Below are 27465 nucleotides of genomic sequence, written 5' to 3' on the forward strand. Positions count from 1 at the left end.
TACTCCCAATATCGTTTACTTCTTTCAGTTTTTGTCTCGTGTTTCTCTCCGCCATAGTCTCTCTCTCTCTCGCTCTCTCTTTCCTCATAATTCTTTCTGACCTAGTTCTCAGGGTCTCCTGGAAAGGCCTTCTGTAATTACTGCATCAGTGTTTAATTGGAATGGTATACAAAAAACATGCAGATTGACTGAAGGGCCTTTTAGACGCACACACACACTCACACACACACACACACACAGGCACACACACACACACACACACACACACACGCGCGCGTGCGCACACACACACACACACGCACACAGACGCGCGCGCGCGCACACACACAGGCACACACACGCGCGCACACACGCACACAGGCACGCACACAGGCACACACAGGCACACAATCAAACACACACACACACGTCCCCACGACATGCTTAAGCTTAGTAAACAAGTTGTTTTCCGTATTTATTTGACAGAACCTATATGTTTTGGGATTAACTTTATGACAGATTAAGTAGCTGCCTTGTTGGATCAGCGCAGGATTCGCTGAATGCGTTGATCGCGGATAACTGAATTGCTGCGGGGTAAAGAAAAAGAAGGTTTCACCCGGTGGCAACCCGTTTTGGCCGACCACGGCGTGGTCCCTGCGCAGCGTGGCGTCTGTCCTGTGTTCTGACGGGGTTGGTCGTCTGTGTTCTCCTCTCTGTTGCAGTGCTGCCCAGCCATACGTGCGGCACCCCGGGGGTCATCCCCAACGGGGTGATCCACGGCGCCCGCTACAACATGGGGGACAAGATCCGCTACAGCTGTGAGTCGGGCTTTGTGCTGGAGGGCCACAGCATCCTGACCTGCATCGTGTCCCACGGGAGCGGCGCCCAGTGGGACTTCCCCTCGCCCTTCTGCAGAGGTACGCACTGCACTGCACTGACGCCCGATGTGCTGCTGCTCTGTCTGGAGGCTCATGGCTCGGTCAGTCAGACAGGGTGATGGTCAGCCAGTCTGTCTGTCTGTCTGTCTGTCTGTCGGTCAGACAGGACGCTGATCCGTCTGTCACTCAGTGAGGATGCTGGTCTGCCTTTCTGTCAGTCAGACAGGATGCTGGTCTGTCTGACTGACAGACGGGCAGCTGGTCTTGCCTGTAAGTCAGCTTGGCTGCTGTTTTGTCTGTCTGTCTGTCTGTCTGTCTGTCTGTCTGTCTGTCTGTCTGTCTGTCTGTCTGTCTGTCTGTCTGTCTGTCTGTCTGTCTGTCTGTCTGTCTGTCTGTCTGTCTGTCTGTCTGTCTGTCTGTCTGTCTGTCTGTCTGTCTGTCTGTCTGTCTGTCTGTCTGTCTGTCTGTCTGTCTGTCTGTCTGTCTGTCTGTCTGTCTGTCTGTCTGTCTGTCTGTCTGTCTGTCTGTCTGTCCACCAGGCTGCTGGTCTGTCTGTCTGTAAGTAAGACAGTGGTTTCACTTCACTGTGTGGACTTATGTTGTTCTTTAAACCTTCAATTGAAAATCCATTCAAACTCATTTGAAATGTTAACGTACAGGTACTGTAGAAGTGAAGCTATGGGCTGACTTTGAAAAATGACAATGTGCATGGTCGCTTAAATGTGTTGATTATGTTTGTCATTCATTTTGTTTTGCTTGCTCGTTATTTTTATTTTATTCCCGTTGTAAGCGGCAAAAACAACACAATCTCGTGCAGACAGAATATACGGATCATAATGCAACATTAGGATGTTCTTTTTGCTGTGTCCTGTTTTTTTTCTTTCTCTCTCTCTTTGTCTTTTTCCTGTATCCCCTCTGTCTCTTAATCTCTCTCTCTCTCTCTCTCCCCCTGTCTCTCTCCCTCTCTCTCCCCCCTCTCTCTCCCCCCCCTCTCTCTCTCCCCCCCTCTCTCTCTCTCTCTCTCTCCCCCCTCTCTCTCTCGCTCTCTCTCTCGCTCGCTCGCTCTCTCTCTCTCTCTCTCTCTCTCTCTCTCTCTCTCTCTCTCTCTCTCTCTCTCTCTCTCTCTCTCTCTCTCTCTCCCCAGCTGAAGGGGCGTGCGGTGGGACGTTACGAGGAACAGCGGGCTCCATCGGCAGCCCAAATTACCCGGAGGAATACGAGAACAACTTGGACTGCATGTGGTCCATCCTGGCCGAGCCAGGGGACACCATCGCGCTGGTGTTCAGCGACTTCCTGCTAGAGGACAGATACGACTTCCTGGAAATCAGCGGCACAGAGGCACCAAGTATCTGGTAAGTTAGCATAAACTGTTGTTAAATGCAATAAACAGACGCGCACACAAACGCACACGCACACGCACACGCACACAGACACACACACACAGACCCACCCAAGCACGTCCTTCATGCGGTTATCTATGACTATAAATTCCTGTTATTTTCGTTGGTATGGAAATAATAACACAGAACACAAATGGAAAACAGGTTGCGGACCTGGAAAATTTGGCCTGCAAACTATGTTTTGTAGCTCAGAGGAATAACTATATTCACTCCCTTTGTTCACCAGCCTATTGTTGTCTTAGCTGCCAGTTTTCTCTAAATTCCGGGTTTCGAAGAAGGACATTGAGCATTCAAAGTGGACACAAGGGTATTAAAGGATTTTGACTTGGGTAGACAGATACAAGCAGCTCGTGGATTTACTACAGAGGTTCCCTGTTGATATTGCAAATGTGTTTGTATCCAGTAGGTGAGGCAGAAAGCTGTTGTTTATTTATTAATACGTCTTTTTTTTTTTTTTACTCCCATTAAAAGAGAACATGCCATGGCTGCATTGCCACCGCGCCAACTCCAGGCGGTGCATTCACAACTCTGTCTGAGTTAATTGTTGATTTGTTCAGGGGTGTCAACCCTCCTCCGGGCTAAGGATCTCACCCTGGGAACCACAGCCAGGGATTAGCCCTGACAAAGAAAGTGTTACCAGCGACTTTGAAGAGTGGCACTGGTTTAAAAGGGTGCACAAGTTTATGTGATTAAAATCTCAGACTGTCTGAAAAGATATCTCGAACGGAACAGGGAAAGATTACCTACTTCTACCTGTAGAGGCTTGGTAATTGTTACTTTATGGCCTTAATCGAAACACTGTCAATCAGTGTGTGTGTTTGTTTGTGTGAATGTGTGTGTGTGTGCGTGTTTGTGTGTTTATGTGAATGTGTTTGTGTGTGTATGTGTGTGTGTGTGTGCATGTGTGCGTGCGTGTGTCTGTGCTTGCGTGCGTGTCTGCAAACATTTCTACGTTGCTGCGATATGTATGAGAGAGAGTAGGAGAACCAACCAACCTCCCTCTGTATCAAGCAGCTAAATAACACAATGTTGTTGGAAACAAAGCTGCTTCAGGAGCAGCATGGAGCATCAAACGCTCAGAAATGTTTAATTACATTCACATGTGTTGGAGCCTGGAAGGGCTCCAAGTACACAAGTGATTAACAATGGCCTATCCAAGATGGGCCAATGTCTTGTTATATTCTACACTTAAATATTTCTAAACAAAACTGGCATATGTTACGAGTACATTGCATCCGTCGTACAGCTATGGACGATGGCTTTCGTTCATTTTGTTGTTTGGTTTGAAATATATGACAGAAGACCTGGCACATCAACTCATTTTCTATAGCAAAGCTGACTAGGTGGAGGTGGCACTGAATGCATAGATCAAGAGATGAATAATGGGAGATAGAGATAAAGGGACAGTCCTAGTTGGAACCCAATGGAGAGTAATAGCATGTTTAGTCCTGACACCTAGCACAGCAAAACCCATCAACCATGACGTTCTCAGTGTGTTGTGTGTGTGTGTGTGTGTGTGGTGTGTATGTGCGATGCACACGTGCACTTGCATTCATTTCTGTGAAAGCGTGTGTGACAGCTCTTAAGTGGCCCTCCGACAGCTTGAGCGGCCCATCATTCCACTGCATTCTGACAGATTATGCACACACACACACACACACACACACACACACACACACACACACACACACACACACACACACACACACACACACACACACACACACACACACACACACACACACACACACATGCACACGCACACAGAAGAACACAGGCACACATACATATACACACACATACACACACTCACTCTCACACACAGACACACACGCACACACACACACACACTCAAAAACACTCACTCACACACATACACACACACAAAAGCTCACGTACACATACACTGCCATGCACATACAACAGACCAACATATACCTAGACACACACACATACTTGTCTCTCTCTCTCTCGCTCTCTCTCTCTCTCTCTCTCTCTCTCGCTCTCTCTCTCTCTCTCTCTCTCTCTCTCTCTCTCTCTCTCTCTCTCTCTCTCTCTCTCTCTCTCTCTCTCTCTCTCTCTCTCTCTCTCTCTCTCTCTCTCTCTCTCTCTCTCTCACACATGCACACACACAAGTTGACTTGCACCAGAATAAGAGTCAAGGACCATTGTCAACCCACCATCTGCAATGCAGGGGGAGACAGGGAATTTGCTCCAGCCTTTAAGCCAAGCTGAATGAAGCTGCTCACCACATATCATAGTACTCACTAGGCCTTGGCATCCGCAAGCTTCCCATGTTCATCTCTGGTGATACAACACACTCTCTTTATCGTGCTGTTTATCATTCCCCTCGGCAGGTCATGCATTCCACACTCACAGCACCGTAAGGTGAGATCGTTGCTAGGGAGGGTGCATCGACTGTGCGAAATGTTGGATTTAGGATTCCAAAGGTTATGATGGAGGCAAGTATTAATCAAAAGGGACGACGGAATTACGACAGTACACTTGAGTGTAATAAAGTTTAATGGTATGCAGTAGTATTCACGTTATTATCTGGGGTGTAGTGCTAATTGTGTTGGCTAAGAGACGTTGACGATGTGCTTTCTTCTGTCGGGTTTGGATGAACAAATTGACACGTTTACATGGTCCGGGAAGTTGGTCGTTGTAGGAATGAGTGACAGGTGACAGGAGCCGTCTGAAGGATGCTTCCTGTCTACTGAGAGCCTTTTCTGATTGGCTGTCGTGAAAGCAATTTCCTGTTTCATGTCGCTGTCGGCATTCTGCCAGGATGAATGTCAGATTATCGCTAACGCACACGCACGCACACATGCGAACTCAAGCACACGCACACACATGTGTCCACACAGACCCATAAGAGGACCATTTGTTTTATCCTGATATTGGTCCTATAACTTTGTTTCCTCAACTCTGTTACCAATAGAAGTATTGTATACCCCAGTTCGTTATTGCTTGCTTCATGCTACAATTAATAAAAAAAGATATACGTTTATTGTTCAGATATAACTGTTGGGACCCGAGGTTTGCGTAAACCATGTAGTATTCCAATGTTGAGGAGGAGCAGGCAAAGACATTTCTGAGTTTTGTTTATTTGCACGAACGTGATTCTTTGACCTAAACAAAGTGATTTCCCTTACCTGAGGCCACTCTTAAGATACTAATCCCTCTGATGAGAAAACATGTTTAAGATGTATTAGTATTCAATCTTCCTCACGCTGGACTCCAGCCTGCTAACTCCTCCTCCTCTTCCTCTAGCCATCCATCCCTTCTTCCCTGTGGACCCCAGCCTCCCAAATCCTCTTCCTCTTCCCATTCATCCCTTCTTCCTCCTTGAGTCCAGCAACCTATCTTTGGTCTCCTTCTCTTCCCCCTCGGTCCTCCCTCTTCCCTTCCCTCACAGCCCTCCCTCTAGCTATCCTTCCTGCGTCCTCCCTCCATTCCCTCTCTCCTCCCATGTCCTCTGGCCATCCTCAAATCTGCCTTGTACTCCCCCTGGCACAGCCTCTCTATCTGTCTGTCTTTCTCTGTCTCTCGGTCTCTGTTGCTCTCTCACTCTTTGTCTCTTCTGACTCTCACTTCTTTGTCTCGCTCTCTCTCCCTCTCTCTCTCTCTCTCTCTCTCTGTCTCTCTCTCTCTCTCTCTCTCTCGCTCTCGCTCTCGCTCGCTCTCTCTCTCTCTCTGTCTCTCTCTCTCTCTCTCTCTCTCTCTCTCTCTCTCTCTCTCTCTCTCTCTCTCTCTCTCTCTCTCTCTCTCTCTCTCTCTCTCTCTCTCTCTCTCTCTCTCGCTTTCTCTTTGTCTGCCTGTCTGTCTGAATATTGCATTCTAACAACATATTTAAGTATTCCCTCAGTTCCATATGCGGTTTCCTTGCCTGTGTACTTTCCAAAATGTTTGTGTAAATGTCCCACTTGACAATCATCAGAAAGTACATTACTGTGGGCCCTGAGACATGGCAGATGCACACCCTGATCTAGTGTGGGTACACTGCAGGGCAGGGTCCCGGTTATACAGGGAAATCAAATACAATCCATTATTTATAAGGTCTCACAAGCAAGGTTAAACATTTTCCTCCTTATCATTTATGTATCTGTATGGGTCTGTGTACCTCACCCATTTACCCCCGTTTTTACCTGTTGTTCCATCAGTGTTTATGTTCTCATGCAGCCAGAAGTTCCATAAGAATAGGGTAGGGTGGTGTGGTGCTTGGGTTGAACCATCAATGTATGCAGTCTTTGTGTAGTTAGCCTTGAGGAAGATGACACAACTGGCTCTCTGATGTCATGAAGCTAAAGAAAACGGTTATAAAAAATGAAATTTGTATCGGAAAATGGTGCTGGCTAAAAGATAGATGCCTTGAGTTTTCTATGATTTTATTAAGAGTTAACTTGAGTCCAGTTGATAAACTGAATTTTATTAAGGTTATGTTGCTCACATTATATGGTCAATAACACTTTCCTAGATGTTACATTAATTCCTCGTTTCAAGCGCATTGCTATTCTTCACCTCCTGGATTGTTATCAGCAAACCATTTAAAGAAGAAAAATGAAACAAATGCTGAAAATGTATAACACTTGAAACATTTTAACTGGATAAGACAAAAGGTGAATTTGCCTGCTTATTTTAGTCTGCTTACTTTTTCATCAGCAAACCATTTAAAGAAGAAAAATGAAAACAAATGCTGAAAATGTATAACACTTGAAACAATTGAATTGGAAAACAATCATAGACAAAAGGTGAATTTGCTTGCTTATTTTAGTCGTAGGTAAAATTGTGCAAGAATCTTTGTGTTACTGATACATTGTGAAGAGTAGTTCAAACTATTTGGAATACATTTTGTCTTGTGTCAGTGACAAAATGTCAACCACACATTTTGATACAAATATTCCCATACTATGATTCAAATGTTCAGCAGGTTATATTTGCTTTCAAACAGTGGCTCACTTCGCATTTTGCAAGACTAACTTATTTTGTGAACATACACATAGGCTGCAATGAAATGTAACAAATATAATACAGTAGTATAATATAGCATTGTTTATCAGGTACCCGGCATCACTATACTTGTGTACAAGGGTGAACCCCAATGGAATTGATAGAAATGATACAGCTGGTCAGTATACTGCATTCATTATCCCAACTGAAAGAAAAACATCTGTAACCTTCAGCACTTTTTCTACTATCAAACAGCTATGTATACTTAAAAAAAACCAATTCAATTAATAATAAGTAAAATATTATTGAATGCAATACAAAAATCTTGGAGAGAGCGGGTTTAGTCCCGAAGAGAGACGTCTGATTGTCGGTGGCTGCATGCGTTTGGCAGTCTGCCCTCATCCAATAGCACTCAGTTTGGCTCATTCATATCTCTATCTACTCCATGCTAACCTGAACCCATCTCATTGTCGGCAGATCCTCCTCGCTGTCCCCATGTTGATACTCTCTCTCCTCTTCTCACTCTCTGTGCTCTATAGTCTCTTCACCTCCCGTCAGTCCCCAACTGTGTGCTCAGCCTCCATCGCACTGAATATATTTACATGAACATACCGCACGCGTGTGTGTGTGTGTGCGTGTGTGGATGGGTGGGTGGGTGTGGGTGGGTGTGGGTGTATGTGTGTCGCTCATGCTGTCAAATGCCCGCTTAAGAGCTGTCAGATATGCATGCACACACATTAATGCACACGCATTAATACACACACACACACACACACACACACACACACACACACACACACACACACACACACACACACACACACACACACACACACACACACACACACACACACACACACACACACACACACACACACACACACACACTAAAACAAAACATTTATTTGTGTTGAAGTGCACTGAAGTGAGGTTTAAAAGCACTTTATTCACTTCAGTCAAGGAACCCAATTCGTCAATTTTTTATTCAATCCAAAGAACAACATACTATGAATATTATTGTTTTTGAAATAGTGTTTGCCGATAATGCAAACAGGTGCAACAGTTGAATAACGACGAGTAACCGTGCTACCGGGAAAAACAATAGATAATCAAGGTGTCAGGAGTCATTCAACCATCTCTCCAACCTTGGGATCTGCACACCAGGATTCCCATTCCCCACTCCTGTCTGATGCCTTTGACTCTCGGCTTTGGGCTTGTCCTCTACTTAATTCTCCCTCCTTTTGTGACTCAATGTCACACCGATCTGTTTTTGCTCTCCGTTTTTTATCCAACCTTTTCCCGATTCTTCGTGTCATTCACTGTATCCTTTCTTTCCCAGCCCATTTCCGAAAGGCACTCGTGCGTTTCGTGTCTGAACATTACATTTTTCAGCATTGGTTTGGTGCATTTTGGTGCTAATCCCATGTACCTGGTCTGATCTCCTTATTCAAGATCTCCTAATCCACCGTTCACATGTTACCGGCAGTACCCCCCCCACACCCCCCTCTCACCCGGGTAATGTCTCACCCCATTTAGCCTCTCCCTCCACCCGCTCACTCCCCTCCCTCACGTTTGACCCCTTCTCACGGCTCCCTCCGCAACCGCTCCCATAATTCACTCTGTTCCCAGCTTTCACTCCGCCGCTGCGGAAGACCTCGGTGGTTTTCTTGTTTTCCACTTTAAGCTGCTAATTTGTTCGTTCTCCCTCCCCTCCCTCCCTCCCTCCCCCACCACCTCCTCCTTCCCCCTCTATTTTATGAATTTTCCCATCCGTCCCAAAGGTTGTATCTCTTGCCCCTCTCTCTCTCTCTCTCTCTCGCTCTCTCGCTCTCTCTCTCTCTCTCTCTCTCTCTCTCTCTTTTTTATCATTATCTCTTTCTCTCTCTCTCAAACTCTCTCTCTTTTTCCCTCTCTGTCTCTCTCTCTCTCTCTCTCTTTTTATCGTTATCTCTCTCTCACACTCTCTCTCTTTTTCCCTCTCTCTCTCTCTCTCTCTCTCTCTCTCTCTCTCTCTCTCTCTCTCTCTCTCTCTCTCTCTGTCTCTCTCACTGTCTCTCTCTCATCCCTTGCTCTTTCTTTCTTAGCGGTGACCTCTTCTCTCTCCTTCATTCCCTGACAGCCATTATTCATGAATAATGGAAGCACGCAGCCGGAGAGGGATTGGTGTGAGGTGGGGGGGGGGGGGATTGGGGTGGGGGGGGGGGGCTCTTTGGGAATTCTTAACATTAACTGGATGTCCTTAATCCTCTCCTAGCACATCTATAACCCCGGCCAGTATCCATCTCAAACAAATGAATCTACAATATGTTCTTAATCCAATCTATTATCATAGCCATTACCTATCCGGGACATGCACTCTCTTTCATGCGCAATATGCTCATCATCAATCTAATATTAAGGGTTGTTATCCATCCAAAATCAATCTTTTTACATTATTTTATAAATTTTTATAATTACAGTTTGTACATTTGACACTCGACTTTAACTGCTGCTATTACGTCAGCGATCACTGCTTAGACCACTACTAATAATACTGCCCTACTACTCCCACAACTACTACTACTCCTACAACCAGTACCGCTGATCCACCCATTTTACATCGCAACTTTCATAAATGGCAATTGCATCTGCAAGTGCTTTTAAACCCCACCAATTAAAAAACAAATGAGGGAATGACTTAAACGGGTAATGTACCTTGAAACAATAACAGCAGAGTGACTTTGAAGAATTTGGCAGATCCGTTCTTCTTTTTTTTGAAGCGTCTTAAGTGGAGACGGAAACAATCAGAGTGGAGCTCCGCAGCCTTTCGGCTCAGTGGAATGATTCAGTGGCAGGGAGAGAGATCGCTGCCACGGGCTGATCGGTCGTATGGCGCCGGTGCCGGTGGAGGACTGCCGTGGTGGAGGGGGGAGGATCCGGGGCATGGGATGCGTGGGTGTCTGGATCATTTAATTGAGATGGAGGAGGAGCGTGCTGGGGATAAGCATGTTGCTCTAAGCGTGATGAGACTGCATACTACGACACGTGTGACGCGAACGGCGTTAAGGCGCCGCACGTTTGGTCGGACGCGCTCGCATGGGCGTGGCGGCTCAGCGGGGGGGCCACGGAGGTGTCGGCACGGGGAGGATTTGAAGCGGGGCCACTCGCATTATTGATGATATCCATATGTACAATCTATAAGTAAGGGGATGTGTTTGTTTGACATCGGAGTGTACGTGTGGATGGTATGGGTGTAATCACAGTTTTTGCTGAATGAATAGGTTGAATTTTGTACACGTTTGGTGAGCAAAGCTAAACTACGAGCTGAACCTTAATTTTTTCGTGTGACCCTAGGCTGTTTTGACATGAGTGTATATTCACACTATATCCTGGCACTATATTGTTTCTAACAATGATTAAGCTCAAACCAAACCTCAACGCTTAGGTAACCCATGTCCACTCACGTTCAATATCACCTCATCATCACGTAGTATGTGTACATGGGGAGGCTTTTGAGTGTTTAGGGGATTGCCATGGAAATAGCGTACTGCCCGGGCTTCATCCTGCCCGCCTAGCTTCATTCACATGTACGTCGTGTTGACGTGCGTTGGGAAGTGCTTCCTTTGAATAGCAATCAGCTGAAATATCTTCAGGAGGCTTGATTCAATTACGATCACAAACTTCACCCAATCACATCAGGAGCAATCCAATTAATTTAAAGTCCAGCTTGTTTTGTTGTGTTGTTTTGTGTTGTGTTGTATTGTATGGCCTTGTGTTGTTTTGTGTTGTGTGTTGATTCATGTCCTTACACGTAGAGGTTTAGGACGGGACAGGTCGTTGATGGACAGAAGGGCGGGGTGGGTTCATGGTGGACTCAATGATCTTGTCATCGTGAAACATGACATCACATCACACTCATGTCGCCACGCTGGGTGCTTCCACAAAGATTTCTGTCATTATACTTCGTACGGCGTCTGGACCGTCTCACAAACAAAACGCTCCACCTTTTGTCCGGCCGTCTGCAACTCACAGAGAACATCGTTTTAAAAGTTGTGTGTTTCGCTTTTTTGTCAAGATTCAACTTTGCAGAGTGCTGGAGTGCGTCATTGTTCTTTAATGGAGGGAAGGAGCTTTCTCTGAGCAACCCTTCATTAGAGCCATGGCTGAGTCTTTTGCTGCTCATTCTGATGGTAGTCTTTCGTTTTTTATTTCACGTTTGAACTCGCGGACAAAGGCCTGTAGACGGTCGCCGTGAAAGCAGCGTTTGAGGTTATTTTTATTTTCATGCGATGCAATCTTTGGGTGGATTTGTGGCTCTATCCACTTCTGGATGGACAGAAAACTGTCCTTGTTTGCAATTTGTATTTCACCCTTTGGAAGGATGAACTTCAGATTGGTTGAAATAGTTTCGATATTGCCTCATCGTCTCTTCTAGAAGGATGCAGTCACACTTTCAGTTACAAGATCATTGCAGGTATCTCCAGAAAGAACTGCCAAAACTGAGGCTTTTATGTAGAAGTGGCGGCTATTTCTGTAATGGCACTTCCTCAATGTGTTAGTTGACACCTCAGGTCCAATTTATCTCATTTCAGGACCTTGAGTTGAAGACCAGTTGAAATCCTGTCATGTCCTGTAATATAAAACTATTCAACATATGTACATTGAAGTGTCATAATGATAGGGCTATTAGACTGAGCTTACCTGCTCCAAGGAAGCTGGTAGAACACTCTAGCTCCCAGCAAGATTCTTGCATAATTTTCGTTCTATTGTATTGTTTTCAAACACTGAAATTGCTCTTTCGTTTTTATTTTTTTCATTTTTATATTTTTTTGCACAGTTGCCGCGCTTGTTTTTGGGTACCGGAATGAGAGGAGCTGAGCTGATGCAATACTTACCATAGGCGACCAATTCAATGGGCACAGGGAGAAGCTTTTGAAAGTGCTTCTGAGGCGGTGAACTCGGATGACCTTTTGCACTTTCTGTGCCTCCGTATCGCTAGCCCACTTCCCTTCTCCAATATGCCCAATATTATTAGTTTTACCTCGCTTTGTATTCCCCCTTTGTCCCGACCGTCTTCTGCTTTTTAATCTCGGCCGGATAACACAAAACGTAACAGAGATGTGGATGCAATCGGACATCGCCCGCTCTACGGGAAAAATACGTTTTTGTTTGTCCAAACTTCCAAACTGAATTTTTGAGTATGTATTATGTTGTTGAATCGTCAGTGAGCTTCCGGAAGCACACATAAAATTCTGTATTTACGTGTATTTTACTCATTTTAAGTATTCAGCTTCCATCAGCAGTATGAAAACACGATGCATTATTCATTACAATTGTCTTTCAATAAAATGTATTTTTCACTGTTTGTTTTCCAGGCTTACTGGTACAACTTTGCCCTCACCAGTGATATCCAATAAGAACTGGCTCCGCCTTCATTTCAACTCTGATAGCAACCATAGGAGGAAAGGATTCAGTGCCCAGTACCAAGGTTTGTTTATTATTTATGTCTATTTCGATTTCAAACACACACAAACACGCACGCGCGCGCGCACGCACGCACGCACGCACGCACGCACGCACGGCTACAATGTGTAATCGTCAATCTGCCGCTTTTGAGAATAAAACACACTAAGTACATTTATCTGTATGCTTGTCTGGCTCTGACAAACACTCGCTAAGAGGATTTAGAAACTAGATTGCTTAATTTATTTTTTGGGGGAGCGATTTGACTTGACTTCAGATGTTCAAGCTGCTGCTCTTCTGGCATCTATCTGGATAGTTCCACCACTTAATTTGCATTTTAGTTGAGTTGGTGTCTATGTGCCAGCACACATTTAATTGGTTCAGTGTCCTATCCTCGTTCTTCTTTCTCTCTGTTTCCCCTTGTTTCTCTGTCTTTTTGTCCATGTGACTCGCGTTCAACTCCAATCCTCTCACTCTATGTATGCATTTTCATGTACATGTATTTGTGTTGTTGGTTAATTTCACATAACACTTTGACATGATTTTGGTTTAATTCATAAAATGTTATTAATTTATTTAATAACGGGGGTGAACATTACACATAAAAAAAATAAAAATCCACTAAATTACTATGTTCAAGAGATTAAAACCAAATCATGAGAATTCTCTCCTGGTTTCCATAGAAACGGTCAAAACAATTCTGACTGAATCTAATTGGACGTTATTTTGTCAAAAACTTTTTTATTTATATCCTCTGTTGGCCACTAGAGAATGTCATGCTGTGTTTTCCCGTATACCATCCACACTGAAGTAGCCACCTGACGGATTCGTAACAATATTCCTCTCTTCCTCTCCATTCAGTGAAGAAAGCCATAGAGCTGAAATCCAGAGGAGTGAAGATGATGCCCAGTAAAGATTCCAGCCACAAAAATGCCGTCCGTAAGTTGAGCTGTTTATGTTTTTTTGGAGTGCCAGCAGGGACAATGCAGCAGTCTGTGTGTGTGTGTGTGTGTGTGTGTGTGTGTGTGTGTGTGTGTGTGTGTGTGTGTGTGTGTGTGTGTGTGTGTGTGTGTGTGTGTGTGTGTGTGTGTGTGTGTGTGTGTGTGTGTGTGTGCGCGCTTGTGTGTGTGTGTGTTTTTAAACCAATGCCCCTTAAATATCAAACATCTCACTCACTCACTCTAACTCTTTGGTCCCTCATCTCTATATTTTCCATGCCATCCCAGTGTCACACAGATACACACACACACACACACACACACACACACACACACACACACACACACACACCCGCACACACACCCGCACACACACATCCACATTTATCTTTAATGTGGCAGCAGTGATTTCATGTATTTTTCATTGGGGTTACCCGGCACTGCCAGGGAGACGAGACTCTAGGTTTATATTCCTCTGTTCTTTGCAGTGACTGCCACAGGCCCTTTTCTTTCACTCCAAACACGCCATTACTACACGCCAAAAGGCGTGTCCGCCCAGACACATGTGTAACCCTCTTGCCCACAGAGTGTGCACACTGTCACAACACCGCTGCGATGCGCTTTTCAAATCGCAGCCAACTGAAATTCCGCAGTTCACGTTCCGCGAGTATGAGAGTGACCCTAATTATAATATACTGTATCAACTGAATTTTTCCCGTGTGTAACTTACCGCCGTTAATACAACGTACACAACCGACTCATAATTGTGCTGACGGAATCAGAGAAAACCCATACGTCAGATGAGACTTTGGGGATGTAAATTACCTACTTATCTAAATCTTCCTACCGTGGTTTTCAGGGTCAAATATAATGGTATCATCGTGAGTAATAACTAGCCAAGTGGGTCCGATCCTGATTTTATTGAACCGGACCCTGCCTCGTAAGAAGGCATAGAGGCTTGCTTGTCCCCCATCCTTATACATTAACATCAGACTCAATATCCAGCTAATAGCTTACTGTTTTGGCTCACTTTATTCAACAAGAGAATGATTAGCTCTTATTTCAACTGTCTCCCCCTGCCATCAGACTGATTATGTTATCTGGGATTGGTCTCCTGGGGTGGGGTCAGGGGTCAGAATTAGAATGGAGACTATAACCACAAAACATGCTATGGATGCGGTCAATCGAGCCTTCAGAATTTTTGATTTGCTGATACAAAGTCTGTAGTAAACCAACCTGCTAAATAGCAGGATAACATTTTTCTAAAATCTATTAATTTTACATTTCTAAAGGAGAAATACACCAGTGTGCCATCTATGCTCAAAACTTTATTAATTTTTATTTTTTTTAATTAGAAATGCAAGTTTTCTATTCAGCAGTAGGATTTTAGCCAGTGTTTTGAACAGAATATCATTGCTGTTTTTTATGTGATTATTGCACTGCAGTGTAGAAAATAACTTCCTCGTCACCTTGCCGTAGAAGGAGTTCTTCCAGGAATGGATATTCAGTATTTTGACAGGTGTGTTTTGGTTAACTCCTGTTTGACCTGATTCTGTTCACAGACCCGGCTCTCTTCAGAGACCCGGCTCTCTTCAGAGACGTCGTATTGCTCTAGGACAACTAATGGCAATCTGCATAATCGAGCGTTAACCAAGTTTTTTCATACATTTTCTTTGCGTATGTTTTATTCTGACAGAGTATAGTGTTTAATTACTCACAAGCCGGATCCGGAATAATTTTCTCACCTAATTACGTGGTCTTTTTAGTTTAATTGCAAAGTTCCAGAATCAATTCTATGTTCATCTTATTTCATATTGACGTTCCATGAAACAATCACAAGATGCACAAAGGTCCATCTCCGAGGAAGACCTCGCCTTCCTGAGTATCCCGTCATCGCCCGAGAACACGTTCCAAAAGCATATATATTTGAATAATTGCTACAATGCATAATTCAGTAAGTCGCATCACTTGTGTTTGTTTAATTGCAATTCCCATGCAAAACGTTGCCAGCATGTGTAATTGCTCTACAACTCCATCAATTAATTTAGATATCTCCCTGATAAACTTTGTTTGTTTATAAGAGACGTCTATTATATTTCAGCCTCTCCTCGGTTTAGCGTAGCTTTGTGAAGTATGCTACTGTAGTGCTAGCTTCCCTGATGCCCAATGCTTCTGTTTCAATATCTTCGCTCCAAATTCTAAACTATTAATTACCTCCTGACTGGTTTCCAGTACATTCATCCCATGGGGGACACATACTTTAAATATTGAAAATATAGGGGCATACCTTTTTGGGGGGGGGGGAGAATTTATTTCTCCCGGTGATAAAAATGATAATCACAAGCCAAGGCAAATTCTAAAATACTCTGAGGAAGTGAAGGATGATGAAGACTTTTGGAGGCCGAGGCGAGACACACCTTGAGCTGTTTCGACTCTCATCTTAAATGATGATTTAAGCGTCTCATCCTGGGACCAACGACTCATTAAAACATACTGGTGCTCTTGTTTCTCGGGGACTGGAAGCGAGTACATTTCGGTTCTCATCTCGGGACCAATGGCGGAAACCCAACTCCCACCCAGCACCCCGGTTCATTAAAACCCATCAAACGCACCTTCCCAATCCAATGTTTGGGTCCTGGACAAATCTTTGAACAACACTTGGCTTGAGTGTAGGACTCCCCGGGGCGGCATTATGTGTAATGTGGAGAAGGTGTAATCTTTATGCTATCTGTAATCGTTATAGAGAGCCAGAGACTGATGATAATGAGTTTCACCTGTCTGGAGAACAGAATGCTTATGAATCATAATGTAACTGATTGTCTGTAACAGTCCCCAGCCTATATTCTCACACAGTCCACTGGACAGATAGACACAATGAAGGGAAAAAAATAAAAGGAAATGCTTCAACTATCCACCGAAGGGTCTTATGCATCATAATAACCATGAGGATGATTGCAGCTCAATGCTTGCTCCATAGTAAAATCTTGAAGTGTGGAAGACATACAGGCAGACGCACGGATGGACGGATAAAGGCGTACAGTGAGAAACAAATGATCCATCGGCTAGGCCCTCAGCGTCTGGCTCCGTTGACCCGTGTGTGTGTGTGTGTTAGAGGGATGCAGGGGGGCAGCAGTAAGACGGTGTGTTAAGAGGGTAAGCTGAGAGAGGGTGAGTGCATATCAACAAACCGCTCTTCACACACCCGCTTCTCATCAGCCCGCCTACCAGGGAGCTCCTCGAGGGCCCTCACCTGGGATACAAACACACACACACGCACACACACGCACTCACACACACACACACACACACTGACACATACACATAGGCACACACACACACACACACGCGCACGCACGCACGCACGCACGCACGCACGCACGCACGCACGCACGCACGCACGCACGCACGCACGCACGCACGCACGCACGCACGCACGCACGCACGCACGCACGCGCGCACGCACGCACGCACACACACACACACACACATACACATACACATAGGCGCACGCACGCACGCACACACACACACACACACACTTACACATACACGTAGGCACACACAAACACACACACGCACATACACGTATGCACACACCGGCATACAAACATAGACTCACAGGCATTCACACACACACACACACACACACACACACACACACACACACACACACACACACACACACACACACACACACACACACACACACACACACACACACACACACACACACACACACACACACACACACAGTCCCTTGTGTTCTCTCGCTGCCTCCCCTTGTCATTACCTCCCTCTCTCTGACCTTTCTTCTTTAATGGTTCACCAGTCAGCCATTAATAACAAGCTACACTTTAAAAAGTATTCTGCATCACATTACCACCCCAAAAAATACTTGTTTTGTTCATTTGTCTTTGCCTTCCCCTCTCTTCTTTGAAGCGAAAAGAAGATTGTATACCTTTTGCCTTGTTCGACTGAACACAAGTAATCCTGCCAGTCTTTAACCATGGTAGTGTTTAACCGTGGTCACGTCCCTCTAATCAGTGTGCGAATTATAACACGGTCTATGGGGGAGCTGGGGGGGGGGGGGTGGTTGATAAAAGTATTTTGATCACTTATTAAGTTAATTCGTTACTTATAATGGTTTATTCGTTTCCCAGTATCATTTCCTTAATTTTGAAGAAAGTTTGGTTCATTTTTGAATTGTAAAATAAATCAAATATTTTTTTGGAAGTTGCAGAGTTGCTCAAGGTTAAAGGAGTGCTTCAGACCAACCTTAAATAATCCACGGACCACCAAAGTAACGTTTGACTGTTTAATTAAATCAACTCGGAGCAGAACACACAAGCAGCCAGCCTATAGCGGCAGCCTAACCATGAACAATTATAATGCCATTATTATTAATAATACAGCTATAAAACATCACACAAACGTCTCAATGCCTGGAGAGACGCAACGTCAAATACACAACACAACGATGCACAAAATCCAAGTCCATAAAAGCGGGTCTTACCTAACACAGAAGCGACCACAGAGGCCTAGGTTCAGCTGCCTCTGCTCGACTACGTCCAGTAACCCATGATGTGGACAGGCGATGGCCTGATTTAAGCCAAGATGTGATGAAAGGAGTTGGATCGAATCTCTCCAATGGAGGTCCATTAAGGTCCACAAAAAGTAGTGATGAGAGGCTGGCTTCACGCAGTCTATTGCGAGTCTTACTGTCAGTGTCATTTACAGCTGAAAAGCCCCTCTCGCACTCCGATGACGTGGGCAGGTATGTTCTGCTTGCTATGGACAGCTTCTGCAGCGTTTTGCCTGGTGCATCATCTTGTAACTTCCAGTCGCGAAACTCCTGCACTGCTTCACTGGCAGATTCGCCAAGTGTTTTCGCAAGGGCCCGTATCTCCGGCAGCAGGCGGGAAGGAAGAGGAAGAGCCATTGGGGTGATCATCAGCATCATCGTCCTCTTCCTCATCTCCTTTGACCTCTACTACTATGGCTATCTTCTTGGCTCTTGGCTCGTCTTGTTCTGTTTCTTTAGCCCCCACAGTAACGTTAACGTTAGTGGTCAAGTTAATATTAGAACTAACGTTAGCTGCCTCTTCTCTCGGCTTTGTAGTAGTCCCAACGTCCGATGTGCTACCACCAGCTACAGTAGTTTTTTTAGACATGTCAGCAACAATGGCGCACAGGTGACAGTCTTTTAAGCAAGTTAACTAAACAAGCTTGTGTGATTGGGTAGTGGGGCTGCAGACAGCGCCCCCACGCTTCGAGCGGCAATAATGACGAGCATTAGGCTACGTTGTTTTCATGAATCATAAACTCAAAATATAATTGTATTTCACTTATTTTACACCTTTTAGAAAGACATGCCCAAAATAGCATTTATTTGGATATCATATAAATATTTTAGAGCTCCCCCAAAATTTCACAAACCATGTTTCCAGGGGAGCTCATGTCACCACTAGGGGAGCTATAGCTCCCCCTGCTCCCCCTTAATTCGCACACTGCCTCTAATACCTTATAAAACGATGCTACCGTATAAAGTGGTTAATATACAGTGGTACAACAGGCGCTGTCCTTGTTTACTAGGAATCTGTTCAAAATGGCCACAGATCAGCCAAGATTGGGGGCTCTTTATGGGCGTCACCATGGGTCTACTTCTGGTACCATGGACAGCACATTACATTGTCACTTAGGCAATTTATTGGTTGGGCTCCCAAAAGTGTGGATTTCCCAGCCAAGATACTGTCTTGGCTGCCCCTGTGTCTTATTACTGGTATTTACAGCTTGTAGCTATATACATGGATCTATGTTAAACATGGTAATGTGTACCAGCTGTTATCTGCTGTGTACCTATGTTCATCACCAATCAATGTTTCCAAAAATACTCCTCAATCATTGTATGCATATTAGGTTTTCCACAGGCAACATACACACTGAATACAAATTTAATTTTCTATTAATATTGCTCACGTACTGAACTTTGTTCGAGCATGGCACCAGTCAACAACAAGACAAGGCGTTGACTTGGTGTAAAGTTAATTAAAGATGGTAATTTTCTTAGATAGACACATCAAGGGCTAACCTAGTCATGTTTTGATTCCTGAAGAGTGGCATTTCCTGAGATTAAAGGTTTGCCGCGTACACTTTGATGATATTGAAATGAACGTGTATAGACCACAAGTCCTTTTATGTGCAAATAACTGATTAAATCAAGAGATTTCTAAATTTTTTACGGTAGCCCATGCCATGCTTCTTGGCAGCCATTTTGTATAATGTCTCATGATGTTTCCATTGGCAGGATTTACCAAAGCAATGTCAACCTTTGTATTTAGTGCCAATAAAACCAACTTTAGCGAGAGGGGGAGGGGGAGGGGGAGGGAGGGAGGGAGGGAGGGAGAGAGAGAGAGAGAGAGAGAGAGAGAGAGAGAGAGAGAGAGAGAGAGAGAGAGAGAGAGAGAGAGAGAGAGAGAGAGAGAGAGAGAGAGAGAGAGAGAGAGAGAGAGAGAGAGAGAGAGAGAGAGAGAGTCAGAGAGAGAGAGTCAGAGAGAATAACAGTGGTAGGTTTAATCTCAACAATTCATCAGTTATAAAAAAAAATATAACAAAACCATTGAATTTGTCTGCACTGATCCAAAGCTGGGAGATATTTTAGGTTTAAAAAACACGTTGTACAAACTAGACAACAAAATGTGAATCAAGGAAAGATAATGCAGCTTCTGACACCTTTTCTAACGAAGGATATTTGATGCAGAATACACTGGTAGCATACCTTTGACTTTTCATGCTTTTTCTTGTGTTTCTGTTTTACTTTATTTGTTGTTCGGCTCATGTAATTTGTTCTACTTTGAAGGAGCATGTAAGCTACCTATCTCCCACATAAGCCCAAACTTACTAGGATATACGATCTAGGACGACATCCATCGTATATAGTATCCATCCAATTAATTGTGTAGAATTTGGAGAGATGCATCAGGCATAAGGGAATGTAGTTTTACATACCCTGACTGCCCTGAATGCCCCCTGACTTTATCTGACTGCTGTCTGGGTTAAAAAGGTGCTTGGGAAGACGACAAGGCCAAATACATCGTTGGAAAAAACGGTAAATATTAACCAACTCATTCAACTCCCTGTGTATCGAGAGAAACTATGCAAAACATTCAAGGTTAGCTCACCCAGCGAAGGAAAGGCATTAGGGGAGACCAGGGTGCACTGTGAATCAGAAGGTTTCCTTAAGGAGTCCATTGCCACGGCTGGGGCCTAGCAGGACCCATCAGAGGACCACAGTGGAGGGAGACAGCGGCCTCTCATGCATCCAGCAGAACAAAGCCCACAAGCTAAACTCATGGCGAACTCTGTGGGCAGTAGCCATTAGCTGGGAGTCCTCCCTATCAGGGCGGGGGGGGGGGGGGGGCGGACGATTCATTGTGAAACATCCCCCCATGGGTTGCAAATGTTCTTCTTTCCAGGGCCTCCTGTAAACTCTGTCAAGCTGAAAGCTCATGGAGCTCTTTAGGGCGTCTCCACCCCAGTGTGACTCCCTCTCGGTTCCAGCCCCACTTCCAGACGCACTCTTAACAGCCTCCTGAACACACCAGCGTCCCCCCCCCCTACAGCGCAGTGTAAACACCATTGACTAACGCCGTGGAGGCTCATGCCGCACTAAGCAAAACTGAACCAACTAGCAGTTATCGTGGTAGCAGCATTCTGGACAAAGACCCATCGGAACAAGGCGTTCTCGACCTAGGAAGCCCCACAGACCGCGGCCGCCAGGGCACGACGTGGGTGGGGTGATGCTCATTGTTTCAGAGACCCAGTTGTCTCCCTCTACTGACAATCTCGACAAAAACACTCAATGTTTTTTTTGGGGATGAAACAGCAGGAGTAGGCTCGGAATGAGTTGGGCGGCACAATGCGAATAAGCTAGTCATAATGCAGAATTAGCAGTATACAATTATTATTTGTTAATCTCTTGTTTGCCACCAAACCACCCGAGAGCACTTCATTGTCCTATCGTCTTTCTTGACATTTAAGCGTAATGACCTTAGCGTATCGATGCGTTTTTAAAATCAGGAACACAATGATAATCCTCTTGCTTAAGATTAATGTGACTTTCATCTTCAACTCCACTAGAAGTGGACAGCTGTTGGTGCAGTGTAAACTATCGTCGTGCCGTATGCTTATGTCACATTATGAGCTTAATAAAACAACACTTCAGTCTCGTACAGGGTTCGACCCTGGAGTGCATAGGGTAGAAAAACACAAATCTTGTTTTCCACTCTGGCTGCACGACGGGGACTACTCCCACGCCATCGGGGCTCAATTTGCAACCATGGCTTGGTCCGGATCCTGGCGGAGAAGGTAGTCGTGTACTCGAACACATTTTTCTCCCCCGAAAATAATTACCGCTCTGTTTCACAGTCAGGTTATTGAGCTCCCCCCTCTCTCCACATCTTTCCAATTAAATCAGTGAGAGATGAGGGCCTGCATATATGTACGTTGTGTGCCCCCCCATCCCCATCCCATCCATTCATAAGAGAAGAATTTGGGGGAGGGGATGCTCTGCCTTCCACCCTTACCCCGGTCCATGTAATCCTTTCCCCCCCCCCCCCCCGTGGACTTACCACGGGACGATTATGCGACTGCTGGTTCTGAGCGAGTGCTTTGACCCTGAGGCGGTACATAAGGAAATGGGTGGGATCCCACCGTGGTTCCCCACTACCCCCGGGGAGAGCGGGGGGATTGAATACGGTACCGATAAGTACCTAGGCGACACCTGGGTGGCAGCCGTAGTCACCGGCTCGCGGCGCCGATACGCTGGCGTGCGGCGGTGGCGCAGCGTCTCTCTCCGGAGGCGCGACATCAGCGACGGGTGTGATAAAGAACGGGGGGAAGCTGCCACCGTTAGACCGCCTCGGGTAGCAGGCGCTGCTGAGAGGCAGCTCTCCCCCCGGCAGCCCCTTCAGCGTGAACGCAGATCGGACGACACTGGGTTTATCCGTCGTTGGAGTTCCCAGTAAAGGGGACAAATCGGGTGGGTAGCAACTGGGATGATCCAGGGCTTAGGCCCGCGTTTTGAGTTCCAGACGCTGGACTGAAAATGTGTTGAGGTAAATGAGACACGTGTGTGGATTGTGAATCGTCGGCTTTTCCCCGTGAGTGATGGAAGTGGTGGGATCGCGATCGCCTTGACGGGGATCTCTGAGTAACATTTGCAATCCGGTGCTTTGTTCGTATCGTGTTTGTGCACATGCTCGGTCGACACTTAAAAGCGGGACGCACGGTGAGCTTTGTGAAAATATATACACTTTCATCTAGTTAATTAATATTCCTAATTAGAAAAAGGGTATTTTTTTTCACCGCCTAATTATACTATTATGAGGAAAAAAACAATACAGCTTTGTAATTATGGGCAGTGGTTATTTATCTACAAGATGTGGTAGATTGTGACATTTTGTTGGTCAATATATTGGAATTAATCTCCCCCATGTTCCCCATTATTATGCTGCTTTGGGATGCCTGCAAGCAATTGGGGCCTGCTTTTGTTTTCTCCTCTAACACAATAGGAACCAACTGATTACTGTGTTTGTCTCTCCTTCCTCCTCCCAGTCAGTCAGAGTGGTCTCGCGGGCGACGTCTGTCCAGATCCTGGACTCCCGGAGTACGGGAAGAGGATGGGCTCCAACTTCCAGTGAGTTGTCTCTTCTTTCTTTCTTTCTTTCTTTCTTTCTTTCTTTCCTTCTTTCCTTCTTTCGTTCTTTCGTTCTTTCGTTCTTTCGTTCTTTCTTTCTTTCTTTCTTTCTTTCTTTCTTTCTTTCTTTCTTTCTTTCTTTCTTTTTTCTTTCTTTCTTTCTTTACCGCTTCCTTGTTAAGAGCTATATTCCTATACTTAAAGACTCTTCCTTTTGCCCGGCTGTCAGAATTAAGTCATGTGTGAATTTCTCTGTTTGTCTTTGGCTGTTCTGTTCTTCGGTTTCTGTCTTTCCCCGCCTTACCTCGTCAGAAGCTCTGTTCCTCATTGGAAACACTGTTTATTGCACTGGGGTCTGAATTTAGTGCTGGGGCTGTGATGTGCAGATGGCGGAGTTTCATTACGGGACATCAAAGTGGGAGATGAGTCACGGACATTGTCCAGATCCCTGTCTGAATTTGGAGATCACATGCATAATAATGCAATGTGTGATTGATGAATTAACTTTTGCCTCTCATATATTCTCATAGAAATAAGTGCATCCGATACATTAATCCTGAAAAGGTGGTTCCAAAGCACCAAAGCAATTTGGTGCTTTGGAACCACCAAACCAGTATGCTATTTTGCATACATAAGAATTCCTATGCATATGTATGTGTGCTTTAATGGAGCTTCATTCTCCTTTTGCCAATATATTTACATATACATATATTTATATAGGCAAAGGGAGTATAAATATATATATACATATATATAGTGATAATGTCTCCATCTTCCCCATTATTAAGTTCACACCATTAGTAAGCATTGCCACACATCAGCAGTAAGTCCATTAGATCAAGGTCATTACCTTGCATGTGCTTGAGTGTGTGCATGCGAGAGCGTCTCATCCAATCACCATTAAGCGACGTGACACAGAACACAGACCGGCGGGGCGCCGTGTTGAGACCCACTTTGGGAAGGGCAGGGTAGTGACGGCAGACACCGCTCGGCCCGGTTAATAAGTCATTTCAAATAACCTTTTATAATAGAAAAATGATCGTGTTCTAGGGGTGGAGCAATTTTGGCCACTCGACATGTTAGCGAAAGTATCCCACCTGACGGCCCATGACAGCTTTCTTAGGGAGTGTTGGGCTGTTGCCGGGGCCAAACTGCGGCACTTGACAACAGGGTGGAGCTCTGAGACACACACACACACACACACACACACACACACACACACACACACACACACACACACACACACACACACACACACACACACACACACACACACACACACACACCAAGGCAACAACACAGAGCAACGCATAGAGAATGTTTTGGCAGGTTGCGGACCGCTGTGCGTGTCAGTGGGGTTTGTACATAAAAACCTCGTCGACGAGAGATCCTGCGACATTCGGCCTGCATTTCTCTACGCTGCTTCTATTTGTTTGACAGCGGGGGTGTGGTTGAGAAAGAAATGGGGAAATTTAGATTGAAACGACTTTACAGAGGGGATGGAATGATCTGGAAAAGGAGGAGTGTGTGATGAAAAGGATTAAAGAGGAGCATGGCTGGGGGAAAACCATGTACAGAGATGTGTAATAATTACACGCGGTAATTAATTCACCCCTTATGACACTTGCGAGGCTCCACTGGGAATCCAAAAGAGAGGGATAAAAACAGAACGTTAAATACTTTATACAAATCGTTGTTATAAATATTTTATTATGAATTATTATTTTACGATTATAATAATAATAATTATTATTTTCTCTGGTATAGAGGTTTATCCTCTCCATAAAAAACAACACAAGTCTACAAGCGCGCCCTGTTTTTGATGTTTATAATCATTGCAAAGCAGTAATACCATTTCTTCCTGCAGGTCTCTGTGTGTGTGTGTGTGTGTGTCTGAATAATTGGTACTCTTTTAATGGTGACGTGTCCTTGTGATGCAGGGTCGGCTCCAGTGTGCAGTTCAGCTGTGATGACAGCTATGTGCTCCAGGGCTCCAAGAGCATCACCTGTCAGAGAGTTACTGACACCCTGGCTGCATGGAGCGACCACCGGCCCATCTGTAGAAGTAAGTCCTCCTTCATCCCCTAAAAGGCTGTGGTTACACAGATGTCCGCAGTACATATCTATATACCCACAGACACAACTGAAAGGATCCTGGAGAAGGGAGCCCCAAACCCTCTTCCTACGACTCACAGTGACTTCACTCTATGTCGCGTTGGATATGTGTGTGTGCTAAATTACTACTTGGTCAGTAGTAATGGTATGTTTACCCTGTGTTAGTTGTCTATAATGATCTGTTTGTATGCTGTACTTGTAGATGTAAGTCCTGGTTCAATTAGGACAACTTCCTGGTTAAACCTCTAAATTATGTGTTAAGAATTTTGCCATGTTGACATATTTATCTGTATATGGGAGTGAGTTATTTTTATCTATTAATGTATCTATACAAGTAGGTTATGATTGCATATTCATTTATGTATTGGAGTCCTGCTCATCTCTTTAAACATAGGAATACGTTCTGTAAGATACTATGTGTGTGTGTGCGTAGATATTGGAGAGTCTTAATGTATAGAAAATACTTTCTATATCTGTTGATGATAGATCATTGTTTGTTTTTCATATATTGTCTCTATTGAACAACTAATTAAGTGAGCGAGAATGTCCAAAAGGCCCACAGTGTGTGAGTGCCCGCGTGTGACTACGCGTGTGCGTGTGTATGTGTGTGTGTGTAGGTGTGTGAGCGAGTGACAGAACAAAGAGCCATGGGTTTTAGCGGTCCATGTCTGGTGACAATACCCTGTTGGTCTTATTGCTCGAGTCACAAGGCTGACAGCTGGACCCCAACACACACACACACACACACACACACACACACACACACACACACACACACACACACACACACACACACACACACACACACACACACACACACACACACACACACACACACACACACACACACACACACACACACACACACACACATTAAAAGCCAGTATCCAAGGACAATGTCACACCACCTCCATAGATGCTTATTCCCCTACAGCTGTGTGTGTGTGTGTGTGTGTGTGTGTGTGTGTGTGTGTGTGTGTGTGTGTGTGTGTGTGTGTGTGTGTGTGTGTGTGTGTGTGTGTGTGTATTAGCTTGACAGGCAGACTGTCTGTGTGTTCGGACACATACTGTAGGGTCTCTGTCACATCACATTAGTGTGTGTGTGTGTGTGTGTGTGTGTGTGTGTGTGTGTGTGTGTGTGTGTGTGTGTGTGTGTGTGTGTGTGTGTGTGTGTGTGTGTGTGTGTGTGTGTGTGTGGGAGAATGGGCTGTATTATATATATCTTTCCTAACTGCTGGAACCTGGTTGCCTTCAAGACAAGGCCTATTTCTGACAGTGAGGAACCGACAAAGGACAGATGGGGTGGGGGAGAGTCAAACTGAAAGGGAGATTCAAGTTGGAAAAGGGAGTTGGTATACGATAAGATATGAATACAAATGAGGTGCTTTTGAGAGTATTTCATCCTGACATTGTAATTGGTGAACCATTTTGTACGTGTTCAAAAACAGTCTTTAATTGTCTGCCTAACAGATAAATGGGCAGACATCCCTGCAGACAGACAGGCAGTCTGAGCAGGCCTGTCTGTCAATATCACATTGAACAGAGGGATACGAAGAGGTTACATTTCAACTGACTCTACAGTATCGCGTTGTGCAAGCTTTCTCCAGGGATTCAAACCCACAAGCCTTTTTTTTTTATCTCTGCAGAGACTTTACTGTTAATTAGAAACCGGCCTCTGTGATGAATCAGGTGTGTGTGTGTGTGTGTGTGTGCGTGTGCATGCACATGGATTCCGAAATGTGTGATTGCATGTGTAGAAAACAACACAATATGTTTGTGTTTGCGTGCGCGTGTCCACGTGCAAGTGCACACCTAGGTGTGCGTCTGAGCTAGCTTCTAATTAACACACAGACCAGTCTCGTTTTTTTCTTTTTCCTTTTCCCTTTCATTTTTCCCGCTTTGCCTTCAACTCTAATGCCTTACGCTGCATCATTAATTTCCCCATGCATGACAAAGTACCGCATGTAATCTATATTTGTATGCTCTTGATTATTCCTCCATCGCATCCGTGTTCTCGCTTCCGCCAGGTATTTCCCTTATTGCTTGCTCCCATTTTGTTCCCTTCCATT

At 44.9% G+C, this 27465-nt stretch overlaps 1 protein-coding gene across 1 annotated transcript in view; it reads left to right on the plus strand.

The window, feature by feature from the left end:
- LOC130403319 (CUB and sushi domain-containing protein 1-like) overlaps positions 1–27465 on the plus strand; it is a 295164-nt gene that overhangs the window by 146264 nt on the left and 121435 nt on the right. Inside the window, exons 4-9 of the mRNA XM_056607623.1 lie at positions 702–896; positions 2002–2209; positions 12562–12674; positions 13511–13588; positions 23200–23281; positions 25222–25346. Coding sequence (XP_056463598.1) covers positions 702–896; positions 2002–2209; positions 12562–12674; positions 13511–13588; positions 23200–23281; positions 25222–25346 — 801 coding nt within the window. The remainder of the gene's footprint in view (positions 1–701; positions 897–2001; positions 2210–12561; positions 12675–13510; positions 13589–23199; positions 23282–25221; positions 25347–27465) is intronic.

The sequence above is a fragment of the Gadus chalcogrammus genome, chromosome 14, assembly GCF_026213295.1.
Source record: "Gadus chalcogrammus isolate NIFS_2021 chromosome 14, NIFS_Gcha_1.0, whole genome shotgun sequence".
NCBI lineage: Eukaryota > Metazoa > Chordata > Actinopteri > Gadiformes > Gadidae > Gadus > Gadus chalcogrammus.